At 36.1% G+C, this 22511-nt stretch overlaps 2 protein-coding genes across 2 annotated transcripts in view; one reads left to right on the forward strand and one right to left on the reverse strand.

Annotated features, from left to right (window-relative positions):
- Positions 1 to 6966: 6966 nt before the first annotated feature.
- LOC130054060 (uncharacterized) lies at positions 6967 to 8834 on the reverse strand. The gene is made up of 3 exons (XM_056162369.1): positions 8799 to 8834; positions 7902 to 8076; positions 6967 to 7826 (listed from the first exon to the last, which is right to left on the reverse strand). Exons 1-3 carry the CDS (start codon positions 8832 to 8834, stop codon positions 6967 to 6969), a joined length of 1071 nt encoding a protein of 356 aa, XP_056018344.1.
- A 12495-nt stretch (positions 8835 to 21329) lies between these two features.
- Positions 21330 to 22511, forward strand: part of LOC125667235 (receptor-type tyrosine-protein phosphatase alpha-like) — a 198616-nt gene continuing 197434 nt past the window's right edge. Inside the window, exon 1 of the mRNA XM_056162351.1 lies at positions 21330 to 21736. The gene's annotated coding sequence lies outside the window, so the exon portion shown is untranslated. The remainder of the gene's footprint in view (positions 21737 to 22511) is intronic.

Consider the following 22511-nt stretch of genomic DNA (forward strand, 5'->3'; position numbering starts at 1 on the left):
CTGGAGGCAGATCGACTTCTTCACAGATCATCAGCACCATCTACACAGTAAGCATATTCGGATGCGCTTAACAAATTCCACAATTTTCTTGTTCAGTTCCATTTACACCCATTTTGGCCAGTCCCAGTCACACAGTTACTACATTACATTGGGCACCTTTCACTGCAAAACATGTCTTACAGGACTGTATCACTTTATCGAAATGCCATCGCCTACAAGCATAAAATACATGGCCTTCAAGATACAACCAAATGTTTCATTGTTACCAAAACCCTTGAAGGACTGCGTAGGTCAGCAGGCGTAACCAAGGATATCCGTATTCCTATATCCTACGAACTTTTCTGCCGAATTACCCACTCCCAACCCAATGTATGTAGGTCTGCTTATGAGTCGGCATTATTCTCAGCGGCATTCACCATCACTTATTATGGTTTGCTCAGAGTTTCGGAAACAATTGCACTACAACGCTCTGACATTACTATTGTGCATCTCAGCCTTTGCCAAATTATCATACAAAAGTCCAAAACGGACCAGATAGGCAACTCTGCCAAAGTGGATATCACTCCACATCATAACTCCACGCTTAACCCAGTTGAGACCATCAGTCAGTTCCTGCGGCTTCGAGACCGAGTATCCAGAACCGGCCCCTTGCTAGCACACTTGAACACTAAGCCCTTAACAAAATATCAGTTTCAAGCAGTACTCCAAAAATCACTGCAATTCATAGGAGTATCAGGTCACTTTAGGTCACATAGCTTCAGAATAGGCATGGCAACAGAATTAGCAAAAATGGGCCTTTCTGATTCTGAAATCAAGGCCAAGGGAAGATGGCGATCTGCTGCATATTTAAGTTATATCCGAACATAACTCTTTAATTTATTAGATGTTCTCCTATGCGAACCATACCAAAGTTATTGTAGTTACCCCTGCAATTTGGATCCTTGGATCATCAATCCCTTTTTGGGCAGGACACCATGCAGCAACCCAACGGCCAGGGGGAAGTAACCTTAATTTACCTGTTTTAATCAATTGGCTGGGTCGCAGGGGAATGCATTGGGACCAACTGGATAGTGTGGTGTCTGAACATTTACTTCATCTACCCCCACCAAAAATTTTGCTAATACATCTTGGCTCTAACGACATTACTACACCTGCATTGACAGGCATTGACCTTGTCCACAGAATCCAGTGTAGCTTGTACCGCTACAATGTACTTCTTCCCAACACCACATTAATTTTTTCATCAATGTTACCCAGATTATATTGGCACGGTGCCCCACTTACTGCAGGTGGCGAAATCAATAGCAAACGCCTCAAAGTCAATAAGGCTATCAAAAAGTTTATTACCCAAGAAGTCACTGGCTGTTATATTAACCATGACACAACTATCAGGATTTCAGAAACTCCCCTGTTCAGGCACGATGGTACTCATTTATCCAAAACAGGTCTAGACATCTATCTAAACAACTTGCAATCTGGGATTCAGTTGTTTTTAAATAACACGTCTAACATCTACCCTTCAGAGTAGCTCAAATTAAGTGTTCAATACTTATTTTTGTGGGGGGACATAGTGCCTATGTCCTGTGGCGGGGACTGGGGGATACCGTAGTGTAGGCTGGGATCAAGTGGCCCCATAACCTGGTGGTCTCCCCACCCTGCATACAAAGCAGGGGGGGGGGCGTGGCTCAAAGTAACAATGTGTAGTTGTGCAAAGATGGTAACAATCGTGGGTCATGGCCTGCCAGGGCTGGTCCCACCTCCAGCTCGTTCAAGCGGGGGGAGGCCACAGTCTGGTAAATGTAAAACCAGGTGGCGCTGGAGACAGGGAGAAGGGCGGTCCCACCTACACTGGTCCAGTACGCGGTAATCGTTCGGATCAGGCACTTGTGCTTACACTCGGCCTCCTTTGTGCCCATACTGTCTTGGTACAATTGCATGTATCCCCCTGTCCCCCACAAAAATTGCGGCCTTTTCATCCACTTACAAACCTTGTTCCATTCCATATGTTGCATCGTGTAAATTGTTCTGTTGTACCTTTTGAAACATCAATAAAGTCATGTTCATATTCACGGGTGTTATCATTTCAAGTCAATGCTGATGCATTAAACACGCTGGGATCGAACTACATTTGGCTCGAATGTCGAGCAAGCGGGCATGTGCTGCGGAATGCCTAGCTCACTGGATCTAATAATTAATTCTTGTCGTGAAATTTGATAGTCGGTGCACTCGGGGTTCTGTCCCTGGGAGACACGCAAGGTCTCCCCCAGTTAGTTACTAGTTATATTTTATAGTTTATAGTTATTAAAATTATTGCTATTTGAACGGATCTAGTTGGATCTAATATAAATTAGAAAACATATAAGTTTATAGAGTCGGTGCAAAGTTGCACCGTCACCGCACATTTCAGGTGCGTTGAATTTAGAATTGATTAATTATATCTTCTGTATGAATGTATACTTGGTAGCGGTAGATTTTCATGGCATGCATATGATATATCCCTGTTCATTGAATATATAGTCTATGACGGTGTTATATATTTAGGGTGGTGGACTTTAGTATATTACGCACGGAGTAGTTTTAGAGTCGGTGCAGAAGCACCTTGCACCGAGTTACTTAGATATCGTACTTAGTTTAACAATGTTCTATATGCATGCTATGCTATAGATGTTGGGGGTTGGATTTTACGTATAATTAAATTAGTTCAGGTTGTAATCCTGATGCCATTATAATCTAGTAATATACTAGACTAGTCGTAGTGTTCGAGAACGACTACACCTGTAGCACCCAACACCGGACAATTAATTACACCGGACACCTAGTAGCACCGAGCACCGATCAACACCGGATTCCTATCAGTGTTTTATTACTAAGACATTTTAGCCGAGCAATTGAACTGTGACTATACTTGTGTTTTTGATACTATCAATAAATTATTGTATTAACTATTATGCATTTTCTTCATTGATATAGATAGGTACCTTCGAACCCTATTATTGTAACGAGCTTCATAGGTACCGGGTAGATACCTTCTTGGTGTCCTACCATAGATTTTATAAGATACACCCAACAGTCGTTACATTATGAAAATTGATAACGTTATTTGTTAATATTTTTAAATCTACCGATGATTTTTTTTTTAAAAAAACATGCCAATTAGAAAAGAGAGATATCGAAGAAATATATTAGAAATTGAAATGAAATGACAAAATTTTAGATAAAATCACTATATTCAAACTAGAGAAAAAAGTACCGATTCCGTTAGAAATTACTAAAATAATCATATTGTTGGTAATTGCAAGTACTATTCATCAAACAATTAGATTTATCTTATATATCTTTTTCTAATTGACGTGTTTTTGAAGATTTCATCCGTAGATATAAAAAAGTATTGGCAAATAACGTTTTCAATTTTCATAATTATTTTTTAGATTAAAAATATTTGAACGTCTATCTTAGTCGTTTAAGCATGTTTTCTTAAATATTCATACTATACTTCAAATCACAGCGAAATTTAGACTCTAGAGTATCTTGTTTGTAAACAAAGGGCCTTTTATCATTCCGGGATAAATCACAATAAAATCATTTATGTCCTCCATTTATCTTTTGATTTCTCAATACTGCATATAACACCAAAACTTATTATTTCCAGTTCCATCTTAGACCTGTAGCTTTGTTAATTTTTACCTTAGAAAACAACCACATCAGTTTGGATGAAAAATGTCATTTATTAATGACGAACGTAATAAACTACTACAAATCAACTACATTACTAATAGGGAGATCCCCAACAAACATTATCCGACTTATTGAGCAAATGCTATGACAGACAGTGGGATCTACCTAGAACTTAAGAGAAACAATATACATAAGAATGTATAAGTATAAAAACATGTTAAAGCACATATGAAAAATTCGGGGATCACCGGGTAACATATTTACACACAATAGTAATAAACAATGGCAGGGTGATCTCTCCTTGATGTAAGAACCAAGAACATGTAAAAATTAAGGTGGCATCTACAAAATTGCGCCATAAATCCAATGAAAATTGGATTCCGCCACCCAAAGGACAAAGATGGGACTGGTGACATACATTGCTTATCAAAATGTCAGAAAAATTTCTGTTGAGACAGGTAAACATAAACACATTGAAAAATTGTGATTCACTGATTTGTCAGGTGGCCAGCAACAAAAAGCAACTACAAGTTGTTAACAAATAGGTTATTTACACTTGAACCCTCATGACATGGGGGTGGTAGCAGACATAATCTGAACTACAGATAATGGAGGTGGTAGCAGACATCATCTGAACTACCAATCATGGAGGCGGTAGCAAACATAATCTGAACTACAAATCACGGGGGTGGTAGCAGACATCATCTGAACTACGATGAAAAAAGGGGTTGGAATTTAGACAAAAATTGCACTACTAACTGGCTGGGATAGTATGCTAATACTGACATAACTAATGACTAGACTATCTCTAAATCCCTAAATATGTGTTCAAGGAATTTTCATCTATGAAGTGTGACAGGAAATGAACCCAAACGGATGTAACGTTTGACAGCATCAGACTTCCATCTACCCATATTCTGAATAGCATTCTCTGAAAACCCCAGCTTAGAGGCATGAGTAGCAGCTCCAATCCTAAAGCTGTGACCCTTATATTGTTTTGGATCGAGCCCAATGAATGTTATAACTTGATTCAACTTTTGTGCTACAAAGGAATAAGACACAGGACAACCATCTAAAAACTGGAAAAGAGGTCCACCGGAATGACGATAATGTTTCAGGTAGTTGAATAAAGCATGTACTGGGCATGCATTAGTATTGACTGATGCTTCTAGGGTAATAATCTGTGGTTGCCCACACTTAATGGTTTTGAAATTTCGCAGGACTAATTGCACCTGCTTCAGCCTGCCATTTACTGCCTCAAAATGCACATCTGATCTTTGAATGACTCTGACTGACTGTGTTTTTGATGTAACAACTAATTCCCCCAATCTGAAAAACCCATGGAATGCAACCAGAAATAAAGCTTTTAGTAATAATGATTGGGCCTGATTAGTAACTGTATGACTCAATGCATTTATTATGCTTATTAAAATTTCACCAGTAATTGGTAGACGAATGTCTACTGTTGGACCTAATTTGTAACAGCCTCTTAGCATCTTTTGCTCCAAGAAACACTGAGCTGGATCTGGCAATCCTAAAATTGTATGGATGTATGTCAAAGATGAAATGTGTGATGCTATTGAGCTTGGTGAATATCCGGTTTCAAATAAATGACCCATAAAGTTACACAGTGTAATGGAAGGTATAGGTAATGATATGGAATTGGCCCAGGTAAGGAGAAGCTGCCATGAGTGTTGGTATGCTTTCCTTGTTGATGGGGCCAATGAAGCTTGTAGAAGTCTATGTGCTGAGTTTGTTAAATGTAAAGCAGTTCCGCTGGAATTTTTGTTTGTTGACTGTGTAAATGTGGTGTTTCCCGAAAGGCGTCCTGAAATTTAAAACGGGATAATTTGTCAGCTGTAACATTCAATTTCCCAGGTATGTGCTTTGATCTAAAATGGATATTGAACCGTAATGACACTAAAAACAAGTCTACGAAGCAATCTCATTAAGGAGTTATCCCTACAGGATTTCTTGTTGATGACCTCTACCACAGCCATATTGTCTGATAGGAACAAAACCTTTTTATTTTGAAATTGGCTTGACCACACTTCTAAAGCAAGGATAATTGGAAACAATTCTTTTACACAAATAGTATAATCCTCCAATTCAATTGGCCATTCACATGCAAACCACTGTGCACCTAAAACAGCTGAAAATCCAAAAGCACCATAAGCATCCGTGTATAAGCTGAGATGGTCTGATGTTACCCAAACATTGTCCAAAAACACTGACTTTCCATTAAAGTGGTCAATAAACTTAGCCCAGGTGTCTAAATCGGCCCTAGCATCCTTATTCAATCTAATGTAGAATTTTGGATTTGTTACGCCGCATGTCAAGTTTATCAAACGACGAAGAAATGTACGACCTGGTACCACAAAAGAGCAAGCAAAATTTAGAAGACCGATGATAGACTGCATGTCTCTCAATGTGACCTTTTTCCACCTTTTAAATACGTTCAGCTTGTCGCTTATTTTTTGGATTTTATCTAACGGGAGCCGACACTCCATTTTTGTGGAATCTACTTCAATTCCATAAATGACAATGTTGGTTGTAGGTGCTCGAGTTTTTTCCATCTTGATCGGTACACCAATTGACTTGCACAGAAATAGAAAACTGGCAAGATCATTCCTACAACTAACCGAATTTTGGGGCCCCAGAAAGAAAAAATCATCCAAAATATGCGACATCCCAGAGACATGAAAAACATGTTCCATTACCCATTGTAGAGCTGTACTAAAAGATTCAAAAATTTTACAGCTACTGCTTGCCCCCATAGGTAGACATTTGTCGTAATAGAACTGACCCTCCCAAGTAAATCCCAACAAATAATAATCAGATGGGTGGATTGGGATAATGCGAAATGCATCTTCAATATCTGTCTTTGCCATTAAGCAACCGTGCCCAAATTTTTGAACTAAATGAACTACTTGATCTATGGAATCATACTGCACTACCGAATTTTCTTTTGGTATATTAGCATTGACTGATTGGTTTTTTGGGAAAGAAAGATCATGAATTACCCTAAATTTTCCTGTATTGCTTTTTGGGACCAATCCCAATGGGGATACAACAAAATTTTCAAATGGTTTGTGTGCGAATGGGCCAGCAATACGTCCTTTGCTTAAACCCACTTGTATATAATGTTTAATAATTTCTGGGTGTTCCAAAGTGGATTTATGGTTTTGGGGTACACATGGTGAAGGGGCAGATATACACCCTAATCTAAAACCATCAGTAAAGCCATTTATGATGTAAGAAGCAAGGTTACCATCATACTTAGCTAGAAAGCTACTTAAACTTTTTGGGTTGACTGGAGAAGGAAGCTGATTGGGTGCTTGATGAGGACTTAGCGGTTGAATTTGTTGGTTGTTTTTGTTTTCTAACCCTGCAGTTGACCCTTGCATGGGAACTGGAGCATGTTTGGCATTTGTGAGTATAAGGGCAGGGGTTGTGGATACATTGGTCCCCATTGTTGAATGCGTAGCAGAATTTGATAGGCTTATTGCCTGTGCTTGAACGAAAGGGCTGCTGTAACTGATAATGAGTGGAGGCAGCTTTGATTCGTAATTCCTCGACCGGTTTTTGCCATGGCAAGTCAGTGGACTCTTTCAACATACGAAAGTTTTCATTATATACACTCCACGCCTTATCTCCTAAAAGTTTACTCAATTCCCTTATGTAGTAACAATATTTTAAGAGGTGGGGGGCTTGGTCTGGGAACTTTTCTATGTAAATCCCCATGAAAATCAAAAAGGCGTCCGTCCACTGTTGAATAGACAGTGGCGCCTTTGGTTTTGAGTGCCCCTGCTGTCCCGTTACAGACCCAGTTGTGATACTCAAGGATATAGGTTCCTCTCGACGTTGCAACAACAAACTTAAATCTATAAATTGGTTTGCCCAGACCTTAGCTTTTAAGCGTTGGGATGTTGCAGCACCGAGAGGAATCCTATCGGACAAAGAAATTACATATCTAACTTGTGCTGTTGCTGGCTCACCTGCGTCTTGATTCAATAACGCATTAACCAATTTAGCCACAGATGCTGTTGAATCTGTAGGTTGTTGGGACTCTGCTGGTGGGGACAGGCTTGCAGGATTCTTAGTTGCAGTGTTATTTACTCTTTGTTGAGTGGCAACATCCAATGTAGACACTTCCTGATCGTCAACATTGGTATTGTTTATGTCACACACGGAAAAATTAGTATGATCCACACTGTAGCTGCTACCCTGAGTCATAGAGCTGTTGCTCGAGTTCTGTGTTTTTCTTAGGATGGCGGCAGCTAATAAATCATAGTCGATTTGTTCAACAGGTTCGGCATTCGTCGCCGGTGCCCCCGTAGATTTCTTTCTCTTTGATACTGGTTTTTGTGTGTTGACTGACGCCCGCTTAGGCATGGTTTTCTCTGAAAATTATATAAATTTTGTTAAAACTCTATAGAGCTATTCAATATAAGATGTCCTGTTTCGCTAGCTTAAAAAGAACTTTTATGGCAAGTGGTTTAGAACTGATCCCAGCTCAAAATACCTTTTTAAAATTATAGCCATGTGAATTATCGTACACCTTATAAGATGTGAATTCCTGTATTACATAGAAGCAGGCTAACTGCAAGCTTAGAATTCCGTATAAAGCTACATACTTAGAAGGCTTGTATCAGAATATAAACTTAGAAATCTTCTTATAACTCTGTACAACCCAAAGGTATGTATCAGAATAAGAACATTGAAATCTTAAAAATCTGTATACATGTGGATTCCTGTATTACAGATCGTACTTACAAGCAGACTAAAGTCCTGCTAACTTAGAATTCATAAAATTCCGTACATGCCCAAATACTTAGAAGCAGGCTTGTAACAGAATACAGACTTAGAAATCTTACAAAACCCTGTACATTAATGTTCAAATGAAAGTAGACTTAAAGTACTCAGAGATTTAGAAGCAAATTCTGTACAGACTAAAATTCTTAAAAAGCCTGTATCAGAGTAAGAGTGCCTAGAAACTTCAAAGCTTAGCACATGACAAACAGATTTTTATATTCAACAACATTAGATTCAGACCTGAACAAAATAGAATATAGGCCTGAAATTCGTTACAAATGCCATTCTTAACTACAATAAGTGATAACTGGCCTTAAATTTCTGTACTCTGTTATGCACTGCATATTTTATGCTCCTGAGGTATTTCACCATAGGTGCTGGAGAATCTTCACTCTTAACCTCTTGTAAATGAACACCATCGCGCCCCAGGTACGACAAGTTGTCCCAAAACCCTCTGTGTTTCCAGAAGTGGACCTGATCGTGATTGGCAGTTAGCTGAAGTAAGTGTTTGTTGATCTGCAGTACTTCGGTATTGTAGCCCAATGGAGATTTCCGTGGGTTCCGGCGTAGTAGCTGCCCGATAATCACATTTTTAACTCCCAAACCATATATCAGATAGTTTGCGTATGACCAAATGTCTTGAGCTATCACATTAGCTGGACGAGTAGTAGCGTCATTACCCCCGATCTCCAGGAAACACAATGATGGGACTATCGGAAACGTGCACAATCTCGGCGAGTTAACCAGACCACATACCGACAAACCGCCTTGACCTCGAAAACACACCTTAATACGATCTTCGTTCAGACACAAGTTTTTATACACAGGATTTCGCAGTATAAATCGTTCCAAACGTTTTACATAGGAATGTCCGATGATGCCCACAACAACAGGATCCGCCATTTTGGGGTAGTCAGTACCTCGGGCGCATGGTCCAATAAATCATGAATTGCACACTTACGTTTTAGTGGAACCGCATTTGTTAAAGAACAAATCTTCCCGCGTGCAATACTTTTAAGTTAAACTGAAGTTCACGGCCAGAACTTTAACTTTTCCGTCTATTAACTTATCGATTAAACAATCTCTTTGTGTCATAAAAGCGTCCTTCTTCATACAGGGTTAAACAAAAGTGACAATCACGTGATCATTTATCTGCAATTTCATTGGCTATCAATGAGGCCAAGGACACACGATTTATAAATAGCTCGGTGATAATTCAACAGGTTAAAAATAAACATAAAAACCAAGTTTTAAAAATAGAATCAGTTTTAAAATAGATTGTTTGATACAATGATGACATAAAACATATTATTGTACAATAATATTTCAATAAAATACTTGAGAATTTATACCTCTTTTTCAATGGTGAAATCATTCTTTATAAGAGATGTTTTAACGAGACACTAAATAAAAGTTTAGTGCGATGAGCTACCTTAAATCTGACTATTAGATATGTTTGAAATGGTATATCTCAGAAAAAAGTACATAATATAGTCAATGCTATATAACAAAATTGAATGAAGATGAACCAAACTCAGGAGCAAATTGCATTGGTGGAAATCGGACTTTGTGAAGAACAATTTCATTTTCACTGAACGAGTTTCTCGAAGTCAGCGATACTTTGTCGGAGTTTTCCTCACCAGGCAGCAGATACCAAGTAAGCTGTACTAATTGTATAATATACTTACTTTTGACAGAATGTATATTAGCTTTATTTGGTAATATTCGTCGAAGATGTGATATTAATCTTGCTTTCTGATGTGTACTAATATAAAGCAGTGCTTAGAATGAAGTATTTAATGATGTGCAAATTTTGGACTGCATAAACTTGCTAAATGGATCAGAATATTCATTTTTCTTGTTAATACATAATTGTATTTGCCACAAGCACTTGTTCCTGTTAGTGATAAAAGATGTATATAAACAACACAAGGTATGTATGTCACTATCAAAATACTTGTTGCTTCTACAGGGATTGATATAGAAAGAAAATTGGTTTTTTTAAAAAAAATTATAAGTCGTATAAAATAGAACGTAACCCAGAATGGAGTGTTTGAGCAGATGTTAAGAAAATTAAATCATATCTGCACCACATGTGGTGAATGCTTTTGATATGCCCCATAGTTGGACACTGAAGCTATTCAGAATAACATTTACAGTAGTTACTGCCATATTTTCATACTGAGGCATAAGGAATAACAAACTAGATTTTCTAGATTCCTCATTTCTATCAGATCATTCATATTTGTTGAACGCATTTAATGCGGGTTGGGTTCTCTTAACTCGCGGATAGATAGCGGTAAGCTAGTGGTTAGTGGAGTGATATGATATCCTGGCGTTGCATCAAACATGAAATGTTTGGCGTAGTGAGTGATTGTTCAGCGCCCTGCATTAGAAGTGAAATTATGGCTCTGTTGAAGCTGGTAACGTTTCTACATGAGTGAAAAATTCTCGAATGAGATGTAAAACATTATACCAAAACAGATTTTACGTGTATTTCTATAAATTAATCAATGAAAAGATAAATTTCTTGACAGTATTTGGTTTGGATCGGATTTCGAAAAATCTGTTGGCCAATGTGTGTTATACATGTTGGCACGTTGTGTTGTGGGCATTTATAATTGGTATGAATACAAGAAACAGAATCATTATGTAACTATGGTGTATCCTATTCATATGTAATATATATTTTCATATTACGTTATTTTATTTACCTTTTATGGGATACTTTCTGAATAAGATGATTTTAGAAGTGAACCTTTTTGTAGTTATAAACTTTATTTTCATCTAGGAATGGAGGGGATTGTAAATACAAAGCTTGTAGAACATCTAGGAATGGAGGGGACTGTAAATACACAGCTTGTACAACCAGGTAAGGAATGGAGGGAACTGTAAATACACAGCGTGTACAACCAGGTAAGACACTAGTGTTTTCTGTCTTACATTTACACAAAATGATGTCAAAGGAATTTTCTTCTTTCCGAAAATGTATATTGGTCAGTATGTTTTGTTTCGAAAACCTATAGATAGAAAAAGGGATTTAATTAGATATATAAATGATATGTATTATAGAACAATCATTCTGTAAGTATTGCATAACAATACCTGTTTACTAGCGGTCCCAAGCCAAGTAGTTTGCACAATATTCTGCGTAAATCAAGTCAACAGTTTATGCATAATGAAATGAAGATACTGATTACTGATACTGTAAATAATTATAAAAGATAACAGAAAATAGAATTTGATAAGTTTAAACATATTTCCGTGACCATGCCCGGTCTTGAAATTTTAATTGTATCGCGTTTTGCATTGTTTATGTCACCTGGGTTATTCAGGTGGCCTTTTGCTATCTGTATTTGTCTGTCATCGTGGGGCGGTCATAAATATTTGAAAATTTTCAGCTTCTCCTCTGGAACGCCTGAACCAATTTTAACTGTCTTTAGGTAAAAGAAAAGAAAACTTGTGAATTTCATTGATCCTGTCTACCAGGTGCCTAAGGGCTGTTGCCAAAACAAGCAAATAATGTAATCTTCAAAAATCGTTTTACTCCTTGACATCAAGCAATTAAAGTACATGTATAAATATGATTATAATAAGCAAGGAGCCCATTGCTAAAACTGTGAAATTCATAGACCCCAGGTTTAGGGTCCATGGTGCTAAGCTGTTCATATATATATATATATATATATATATATATATATATATATATATATATAATAGTAAATGCATTATGTTAGAAATCTGGATTTACTATAATAAGCATTCAGTCTTTTACAAACAGTGTGAAATTTATGACTTCTGGGTTCAATCATGACCCCAGGGTTTAGGTACCAAGTGTTGCTACATTGGTTATATACATTATCTATTCAAAGTGCAATGGAAAATCGTCTTTACTGATGGACACCAATCAGACAATCTGATTGTATGATTATAATCAACAATGTGAATTTTACTACATCAGGTTCAGCTAGGTGTAAGTTCCCTTCGGTTTCACCAGTCAGGGACTATGAATGCTAGAAATGAAAGGAATCTTAACATAAAACATTTTCTTACTCTATATTTGCATTTTTAATGCCTGGGTTCAATGACAATTTGAATTGAGTTGCTTTCTTTATCAAGTTTAAATTGGAAATAGTAATTTTTCCTAGCTTTAAATTAATTGATATATTATAAGATTATTCTTTCTATCTCTATTTAATGGATAAACATAGAAAATACAGCGCAATGTCCATGTATTGAATTTAACAGCGAAACTATATACTTATATAAAAATTATCTACATCATATTATGTACAACAGATATTTCCTATCATTTTCATCGTGTAAATCTTTGTTGAATTTAATTTTGCATCATTTAAGATTTCAAACGGAACTTCTGGCTTTATGATGACGTATTGTTCTACTATAATAACATGAAGTCTTAAATTTAAAGAGAAAAAACACTGTTGTCAATGATGCTATTTTTTAAAGACTATTTAATGTTATTTTTTTCCCCGGAAAATAAACGTTTGAAAACATACTCTATAACAACAATTGCCTAGGACACATTAGTAGTTCAATCAAATATGATTATAATCAAGTGAGCTTTTCTTATCACCTTTTAAATTTGTCTATCCTCTGTGCGACCGTCTGTCAGTAAGTTTTTCATATTTTCGTCTTCTTCTCTAACACCACTGGTTCAATTTCAATCAAGCTTACACGAAGCATCCTTGGGTGACGGGGATTCAAGCTTGCTCAAAAGAAGGGCCAGATCCCTGCATAGTTGAAATAATGAAGAAAATGCAAAACATGGTGGGGTCATTGAAAAATCCTCTTCTCAAAAACCACTCGGCTATAAAAGATCAAATTTACATGAAATATTCCTGATATAGTGTAGATTAAACTTTGTTTAAATTCTGACCCCAATAGAGGATAAAAGGTTTAAATTCTCTCTCTCTCTCTCTCTCTCTCTCTCTCTCTCTCTCTCTCTCTCTCTCTCTCTCTCTCTATATATATATATATATATATAGAGAGAGAGAGAGAGAGAGAGAGAGAGAGAGAGAGATAATCTTTAAAAAACACTTCTCAAGAAGCCCTCTGGCAGACAAGTTTAAATTTACATGAAAGCTTCCTAACAGAGTGGATTCAAATTTGTTCAGATCATGGTCTCCGGTGGTAAGGTGTTGCCAACCGGTTGCGGTAGCTTAGTGAATGAGCGTTCGCTTCTTGACCGAAGGTTCTAAGTTAAGCCCCGCTCGTGTATGGCCGCGTGAAACCTAAGCTGTAAACATAGTGATTGCTCCTTCTCCAAAGTGGCAGGGGACAGGTTTTTTATACGCCCGTCTTTAGACGATACGGTACGTAGACGGTACGTATTATGGTACAGCGATGTCTGTGGGTCCGTCCTGCCGTCGGGTCACGTTTGGGTTTGACCTACTTTTAAAAAATATTGCTGAATATCTCCCGAACAATTTCAGAAAGGCTTTCGTATGCTTTATGACAAGATATAGTGATTAAACGGTGTTTGATTTTGTTACGTTGGCCTTGGAGTATAACCCACTTTCAGAAAATTCAATATCTTCTGAATCATTCTTCAAACTAGAACTTTTATATGTTGTATATAGAGTTCCAATTGCAAGACGTTTCATTTCATACCATAATCTATGTGACTTTGACCTTCTAGAACAGCAAGGTGATCATAGTCATATTGGTGTTGAGTCTTCTCCGAGTTGTGTCGTGCCCCTTTCAAATATTTCATGGAAATAAAGATAGAAAAATATTTTTATATAATCACAACAGCAGGGCCAGTGTAAGTTTTAGGTATACCGAATTATTTCACGTATTGATATTATATTGTAAATATGATATTAAAAGTGAATAAACTTTGGTATATTTTCAAGTCTTAATTTTTATAGATGGTAACTGATTTCTGTTCTTTTTGGTTTTATTTTGTTTTTTCCGACCGACATTTTATTTATAATGTATATTTTTGCTTTTATGTAGATATTTAAAATCTTAGAATTGTATGTAGAAAAAATATTGAATTGAATAATAATCATAATCTTTCAAAATATAGAAGTTTCATTGCCACACAAATTATCTTCGGTTTAAAAGCATCAAATGTCGTGTAGTACTTTTTGCCATAAGAAGCCAAAGTAATACATCCTGTTTCAAGCTGTTCCGTTAAAATTTGAAAATATGCAAGTAATTTTATGTAAGACATTGCTGATGTGGCTTTTCAGATCTCCCCATCATTTAATTTCCTGCCTCTTTCGTTATATGTACAATCTGTCAACAAAGAAGGCTATATTATGGGATTTCAGGGATAAAGCGACTGCGAGAACAAAATACTGATCCTTTGGAGCTGTTTTTTTTTTAAAGAAACTGGTACGTACACGTGGTTCGATGTTATATAAATGGAATGAAAGGTGGAACATGAATATATCCAACATCGTCATAATGAAATCAGAAGATAAATAAATTCAGTCAATGGAGAGATAGTGGATAATAAAACTAGAAAGCGTCTTTGGAGGTAATATAGGAAAGTGAAGTTCGCTTCATTACTTATACAAACAATTACAGAGAGAGAACAAGCACCTCTTTATATACATGTATGTTTATGTAAACTAAATTGTTTTGTTTTTGTGGTGTTTGAACGTGTGATATTGGGAGTTAGTCCTCATGGACTAATAGGCCTTGGCGTCACACATGATTGCAACCACCAACTTGTAGAATTGACCAACATACTTGAAAGCATGACCGTTAACCCTGATATATTGGAGGTCAAATGTCCCTTCAGTGCAAGAAATATGATATTTTAGAGGACATAGAATCAACGACTATATTTTGCCAAAGTTTTCATTGTTTGTCATAACACTTTGTTTTCAGTATTAATATGTGCATTTAGTATTTTGTCAACCATTGATTGCATTATATCATTCCTATATTAAGCATTTGATATGAAGTTTTTCTTTTATATATTAAAAAGAACCAAATACAGGATGGAAGAAAATTTTACAAACTAAAGGAAGACCTCAGATAGTGTGACTAGGTTCAGGGACAGTTACACATCCTTGAGAACTCAGTATGTAATTTGTCTTGTGGGCCACAAAAGACATGGGTATTGTCAGAATACTTCAAGACAACACCCATAACTCAAATATTTCAAAACTCAGACTTTTATTTTTGGAAGTCATTCCATATATTGTTCAGGATTAATGTTGGTAGAAAGCATTGATTATAGAGTAGTGTGAAATGCATTTTGGTAATTTTGAATTACTTTATTCTATTCGTATACTGCATGTGACTACTTAATTGTAGATACATGTATAAAATCATGAAAAAGATTTTGCATTAATATTCTACTAGAGATATGTTTTCCAATTCATTATTGATATATAAAAACAGAAAACTGATTTATACAGTATCTAAGACTTTATTATAGGGTTATGTCATATATATATAAATCAAATCTATATTCATTATATACTAAGATACTAAGAATACAAGACAAGCACTTGAAATTTACACAAAACCGTAAAACCTAGTGTTTAAGCACTAACATGAGTATTACATGTAATTATTGCATATATTATGTTATTTTCTGTTTCTTTGTTATATGCATCAAATATGAAATTAGTAGTTTGACAAGGAAAAGGAATTATTGTTATAGGATTTATTTTTATTATCAGTTATACATAGTTTCAATTCCAACATCGTCAAGTTGTACAAACAATAACATTTTGATAATAAAAAATAAGAAGTCATTTACTTGAACAAATATGATCACTTATACACTCTTACACCACATGGTGTCAAATAAACAATTTATTTCTAAACATTATATACGTAGTTATATTACGTTTATTACATTACCTGTAACTGATTTCCGCGTGTGTCGATGTTTACAAGAACTGTAGTATGGAGATTGTGTAGATATGTCCTGCCCTGGAACATCCTAGCTCACTTCAGTTGCATCGATCACAAGGTGAGAGAAATTGAAATCACCAAAAACTTGACTTGCATTTCAGGAGGAAGGAAATCGGAAATCTTATTTTCAATTATGCCCTGGTAGAATGAAAGGTGAAGATAACCAACAGTGATCAATCTCATAACTCCTATAAGCAATACAAAATAGAGAGTTTGGCAACCAGGGGTGTGCAAAGAAAAAATATGCGTAGTCGCAATATTATGCAGTGTTGTCTTACTGGTGTTGAAGCACTGTGCCAAATCCTAATGGGGACAATTCAATATCAGTTTCATTAGAGTCACGAACTGGTCTGTTCTAGATATATTCCCTGGTGTCCATATCTTGACAAATGTTAAGGGAAACCTCTGAATGGTAGAATCAATTTTGTATTGATTTTAGGAGTTATGACATTGATCACCGTTCGTTATCTTCACCTTTCAATGAAACATGTCTATCTTCAAGGAGGTGTACATCTGCATCTAAAAACAAGAGTTCAGGTAGTATACTGAAGTACCTGTATTACAGAAAGATTAATCATAAAAAATGTACGTTGCAAACGCCTTTTGTCTATTTTGTAGAACATCTAAACATGGTATAATGTATACTATTTCTAATGGTTATTGGATGCATTGATTCTATATGCAACTGGGGAAAATGTTTTAAAGTAGCAATTGACACGCACACAGTCTGAATCCGCCATATACCTATAAATTACAATAAAGTTATAAAACCATTGCTTTACGCAGGCCACGATCTGAACCACCTCAATGTTTCTCAAACCCATGTACCATTGTTCCTTTTCAGTCTTGGATAGGAGAAAAGACTGTTGAGTGCCTTGCTATATTTTCTTTGCACATTGTAGTTGTATCAGTGTATTGCACAAGCCATACACTCATTATAGAGTTTTTGAAACATTTTGCATAATTTCGCATATTTGTGTGAATTCAGATTAATTCGGCAAGTATTTTTGTTGAGTTCTTTACATTTTCTTGCAGGTTTGTTTCATTACTTTATCGAAATACCCATCACTTTTTTAATTCTTCACAGTGCTCTTTAACCACTTCTATAGATAGATCAGAAGAAACAGAAAAAGAGGTATTGTTAAATGTTCACTAAGAATATTTTATATCCTATCAGTAATGTGACATCGGGAAATTCTCTACTAGTATTCCCAATACTGAGGGATATATCCCATTCAATGATGTGTACTGAATATCTATGCTTATAAATTAACAAATGTTGGCAATAAATTCTGATATGCTTGCTCCAGAGTTACTGTTTGAACGTTTGATATTGTTTCATATGTGAGGTTAAGTCCGTAAACTAAAGGGTGTTAAGAAAATTCGTTCCATGATTCACATCATGCCTAAACTTATTTATAAACAACTCATATACAAGTTTTTAGGTTTTTAATAACCAGACAGTCCACCTTTGTTTTTCAATACATTTTTAATTTTGTTTGGCATTGAATGAATTAAAGAAATCAAATGTTTCTGATGTATCTCCCTCCATGTACATTGAAGTCGGCGGCGTAATTGGCTCATTGTTGTTGGGCGCGGATCGTTTTAGGCCTCGCTGTTCAGAATACTCCAAAGCTTTTCTATACAATTTAGGTCTGGGGAATTGCCTGGCCATTTTTCTTTCGAAATAAAGTTTGCTAAATTATTTTCACACCAATTTTGTGTTAGGAGGGCAGTATGAGGTGTCGCTCCATCTTGAACAAACGTAGCGTGTCCTGGATATTGAACCAACTTTCGTTCGTCAATCCTACCACTATTTTTCTGTCGATTCAGAGCAGGTTTTAGTTCTTTTTGAAGAATTTTATTCACATAATAGTCAGCATTAATAGTTTTGCCGGCTGGAACAATGTGAAGTTCGGACAAACCCTGAACTCCCATCGCATCCCATATCATGACTTTAGCGCTTGACTTGACACAGCTTACGTCTGGAACCTCATCTCACTGGGACCCCCATACAACATCGTCCTGTCGGTTCGGAACATGAAACAAATATTTTGTAGATTTTATCATTTTATGAAGATTAATAATTATATTTACCTATATATATGTACATGTCACTCAACGAAGGACACCCCCATCCTGAGACCAATGATCTGACACATCGATACATTTTTAAATACGATATTCATCTGATATTTTCGATGTTCTCAATTTTTCCGTGATTATAGAAGAAAAAATTGATTGCTTCGGCCACATTATTTGCGTCGCATTTAGTTACAGGCTGCTTTTTTGAGTCTACCTCTACGTCATTAGAAGCACCGTAACGGCTACGAAACTCAGGTGTGTCTGCTAGTAAACGGATAATCGGTTAATTTTAAGTTCCCGTATATTTTTAATCCATGAAAGTGTACACTATTCATTCAAGCAAAATCACTCATGATGTATACATTATTGTAGGTTTATGTCTTTGATTGAATAAAGATTTCTTGGCATTTAATTTTAATCACTGAAAGCGGATCCAACAGGAGAGGCTGTCTCATTAGATGTTCTGAAAAGTTCTACTCAAACGAATAATATTTTAGTGATTCCGTTAATTCCACATGCAAAGTCAGTTATTTTCATAAATAGAAAGCAAGATATATTGGCTGACCATCCCCCCTCCTCCATCTTACACAGGCACCTGGAGTATAAACACTACTACCATTATCACCACCCCTTTCTGGATTTTTATGCCCTCGAGATCGAAGATCGGGGGGTATATTGTTTTTGTCCTGTCTGTCATTCTGTAATTCTGTCATTCTGTCTGAAACTTTAACCTTGCTAATAACTTTTGAACAGTAAGTGATAGAGCTTTGATATTTCACATGAGTATTCCTTGTGACAAGACCTTTCCGTTGGTACTAAACCTTTTGACCTTCAAATTTGATCTACGTTTTTTTTTTTTTTTTTTTTTTTTACATAGGTCATAACTTCTTGTTGGTAAATATTAGGGCTTTCATATTGTACATGAGCATTTCTTGTGACAACATCTTTCTACTGGTACCAAGATCTTTGTCCTTTTGACCTTGTCCATCTTCGGAATTGGCCATTATCGGGGGCATTTGTGTTTCACAAACACATCTTGTTTTTGTTGCGGCGATAATTTCTTCGAAATATGTGGATTCCCTGTCTATCCCATTCCAATTTTGATTCATGTCTTTTTTATTACTTCTACCGGTATAATGGAATAGAAGTGTATTTCATTGTATAAACCGGTATAAGGCCAATCTCTAGAGCTTAAATAAATTCAGAGAAATTATACCTCTCCCCCTCCCCCAAAAAAGAATGCGAATTGAAAACAGAAATAACCCACCCCCTTACTTTGAAAAAACAATACATACCTAGGCAACAATGATAATGATAATAAAGTTTATTCATGATATGCGAATTATATACATCCAGCATTACTTCGATTTATTCGACGTCCAAAGCAGTATAAGATTTTTGTGGTGAAAATGTACAATTTTCATAAAAAATATATGTATACCACTATAATTTCACTATTTATCATTTATTTATCAACTATCTCCACATGGTCCTTTCCTTCAATAAACTTGAATCACTGAAAAATGTAGATTCAATGTGCAGAAGTCTGCAGAAATTCAAGTACACATCCATTGTAAAAAAAAAAAAAAAATGCCTGACGCATTTGAAAGTTTCCACACTGCTAATATTTAGAATGTCCATATGCTGATACATGCAGTTTCAAGTATCAGAAACTATCTGTACACATGATTTACATGAATTCTTACAAGTTTCTGTGAATGAATTAATCTTTAATAATAACACAGAACACCTCCTTTTAACATAGTAATTTATTCAGCAAATATGCATTACAATATTACGGAAAAAATAATTACACAAACAACAACATTGTTATTTACTTATCAAGTAAAATCATGCGCATATAAAATACACATACCTAGTAAGCATTATGATACGCAATATAGAATTGTCCTGACTCTTCCAGAGTGCCAGCACTTGTGGGGTGACGTTCTGGGGGCAATCACTCTACTCCACCAGAGATTACCCGAGTCCTAACAATTTAAACATGGCGCTAGATGTAACAGAGACTTGTGTATGCATCTGCTGAGGATCAAACCCGGGATCTCTGACACAACAGTCTAGTGCTCTATCGATCGAGATAAAGGGCCAACACACCAGCCAGAGCTAGTAGGAGGGCCCTGTAGCTGATTCTGTACTTCCAAATTTTTATCATGTAACCTTTTAGAAACTGACATGGTTCCAAGTGGTAGCAAACGTTGATTAGAGTTGTTTCATTTTCTTGGCGTGCCCAGGGGTCCGTGTTTCCCAACTATCTATTTTGTATTGCTTATAGGAGTTATGAGATTGATCACTGTTCATTATCTTCACCTTGCATGGAAAAACCGTTATCAAGAAGAAAACAATTAAACGGAATACAAATAAAAGAAAACCCAACAGAAACAACGAACAAGTGGTCAATTATGCAGCAGCAACCAGGAAAAATGTCTCCTTCAAAACGGAGGGTACTAGGAAAAATCACAACATTAATACAGAAAATACAAGGACAGGCCCTGTAACCAACCAACAACAAAAACAATGAGGACAATCAGGACGCAATCCGTATCAATCGAGGCCGACATCAGACTCAGATACCCAGGGAAAGACCAATAGAGGATTCAAAACGAAAAACCAAACTATTTATAAAAACTATAAAAATTCGGGAATAACAAACGTGTTCAAACATAATGGCACCACGTATGCATCTGATGAATTCCAGGGTCCGTGGCTAGCAGTTTGGCTTGTGTTCGTTTTACCGCATTATTCGTGTTAGATCACCTGTCACGCTGGCTCTGGGAGGCGGTAGTTTAGATACTCGTAGCACACCACGTGGAACCTTATAAGTAAACGTAAATTGTTTATGTTCCTTCGCTGAGTGTTGATATTTTGAAGTGAGGGTAGTGGGTTTTCGGATGAGAAAAAATTTTGGCTCGATAAACAATCATCAATGCTACAATTCTGAGTGGCATGCATACACGTACACTTAAGACACTTCAACTACAGCTGCAAAATATATAAGTGAAAATTGGTAGTGACCACTCCTTCGCCAAACGCTCAGCAGTTAGAAGTGAGAGTGGCCGGTCTTTCGGATATGTCCAGCCTCATGTGATGTCAGACGTTAGTGCGTTAAAGAACCGTCACTGGTACAGTCCCGTAACAAGTATGGTAGTTTACGTATAGCTGGTGACGTCTCAAAACAAAGAAAGCAAAGAAATTTCACGAGCATTCTACATCATCTGCTGTTGGAAAAGTCGATGTAGATTAATATTTGTGTTATTTACTGAAGTTGTTATTCACTGATTTATAAATATAGTGAAATATCTGTACACCATTACATTGCTGCACAAATAAAGCTCATCGAATATTGGTGCAGATTCTTCGGATACTGGGAGAGTAAGACCTACGCGGAATATATAGATATATAAAGAGAGAGAGCTCAGATGAAATTCAAGTGCTGATGACTAACCGGAAGTCCGGTGTGCAGCATGTGATTATATATATATATATATATATATATATATATATATATATATATATATATATATATTTCAAAATACGACATACTATAAAACCTGGTCTGGCTCCATTGGACTGACCCCAATTTTGGCGTATGATTTTGCTCCAACCCAAATTTTAGCCTGGCTCAGAATTGTTTTGGCCTCAAATTTGGCCCGTAAATATTTTTGTCTCATCCAAAAATTACCCCCCCCCCCAAAAAAAAATTGTGATTTATTTCATTGATATATCAATTGTTTTAGTTATAGCAGATAGATGTGCACATTAAAATAATCATACACTACTACAGATCTGATTTTTATGGAATATTTATTGATCAGTTTATTGATAAAATTATTTTCTTTCTCTTTCTTAAATTATGTACCTATATATATATATATATATATATATATATATATATATATATATATAAAGTCTGCATTTGCACACAGGAAATGAAGGAGGAAGAATATGACCTATATAAGTCAACATGGTCATGATGATATCAGCTAATGAATCCACAACATCACAGACTA

This window comes from Ostrea edulis, chromosome 4 (genome assembly GCF_947568905.1).
Source record: "Ostrea edulis chromosome 4, xbOstEdul1.1, whole genome shotgun sequence".
NCBI lineage: Eukaryota > Metazoa > Mollusca > Bivalvia > Ostreida > Ostreidae > Ostrea > Ostrea edulis.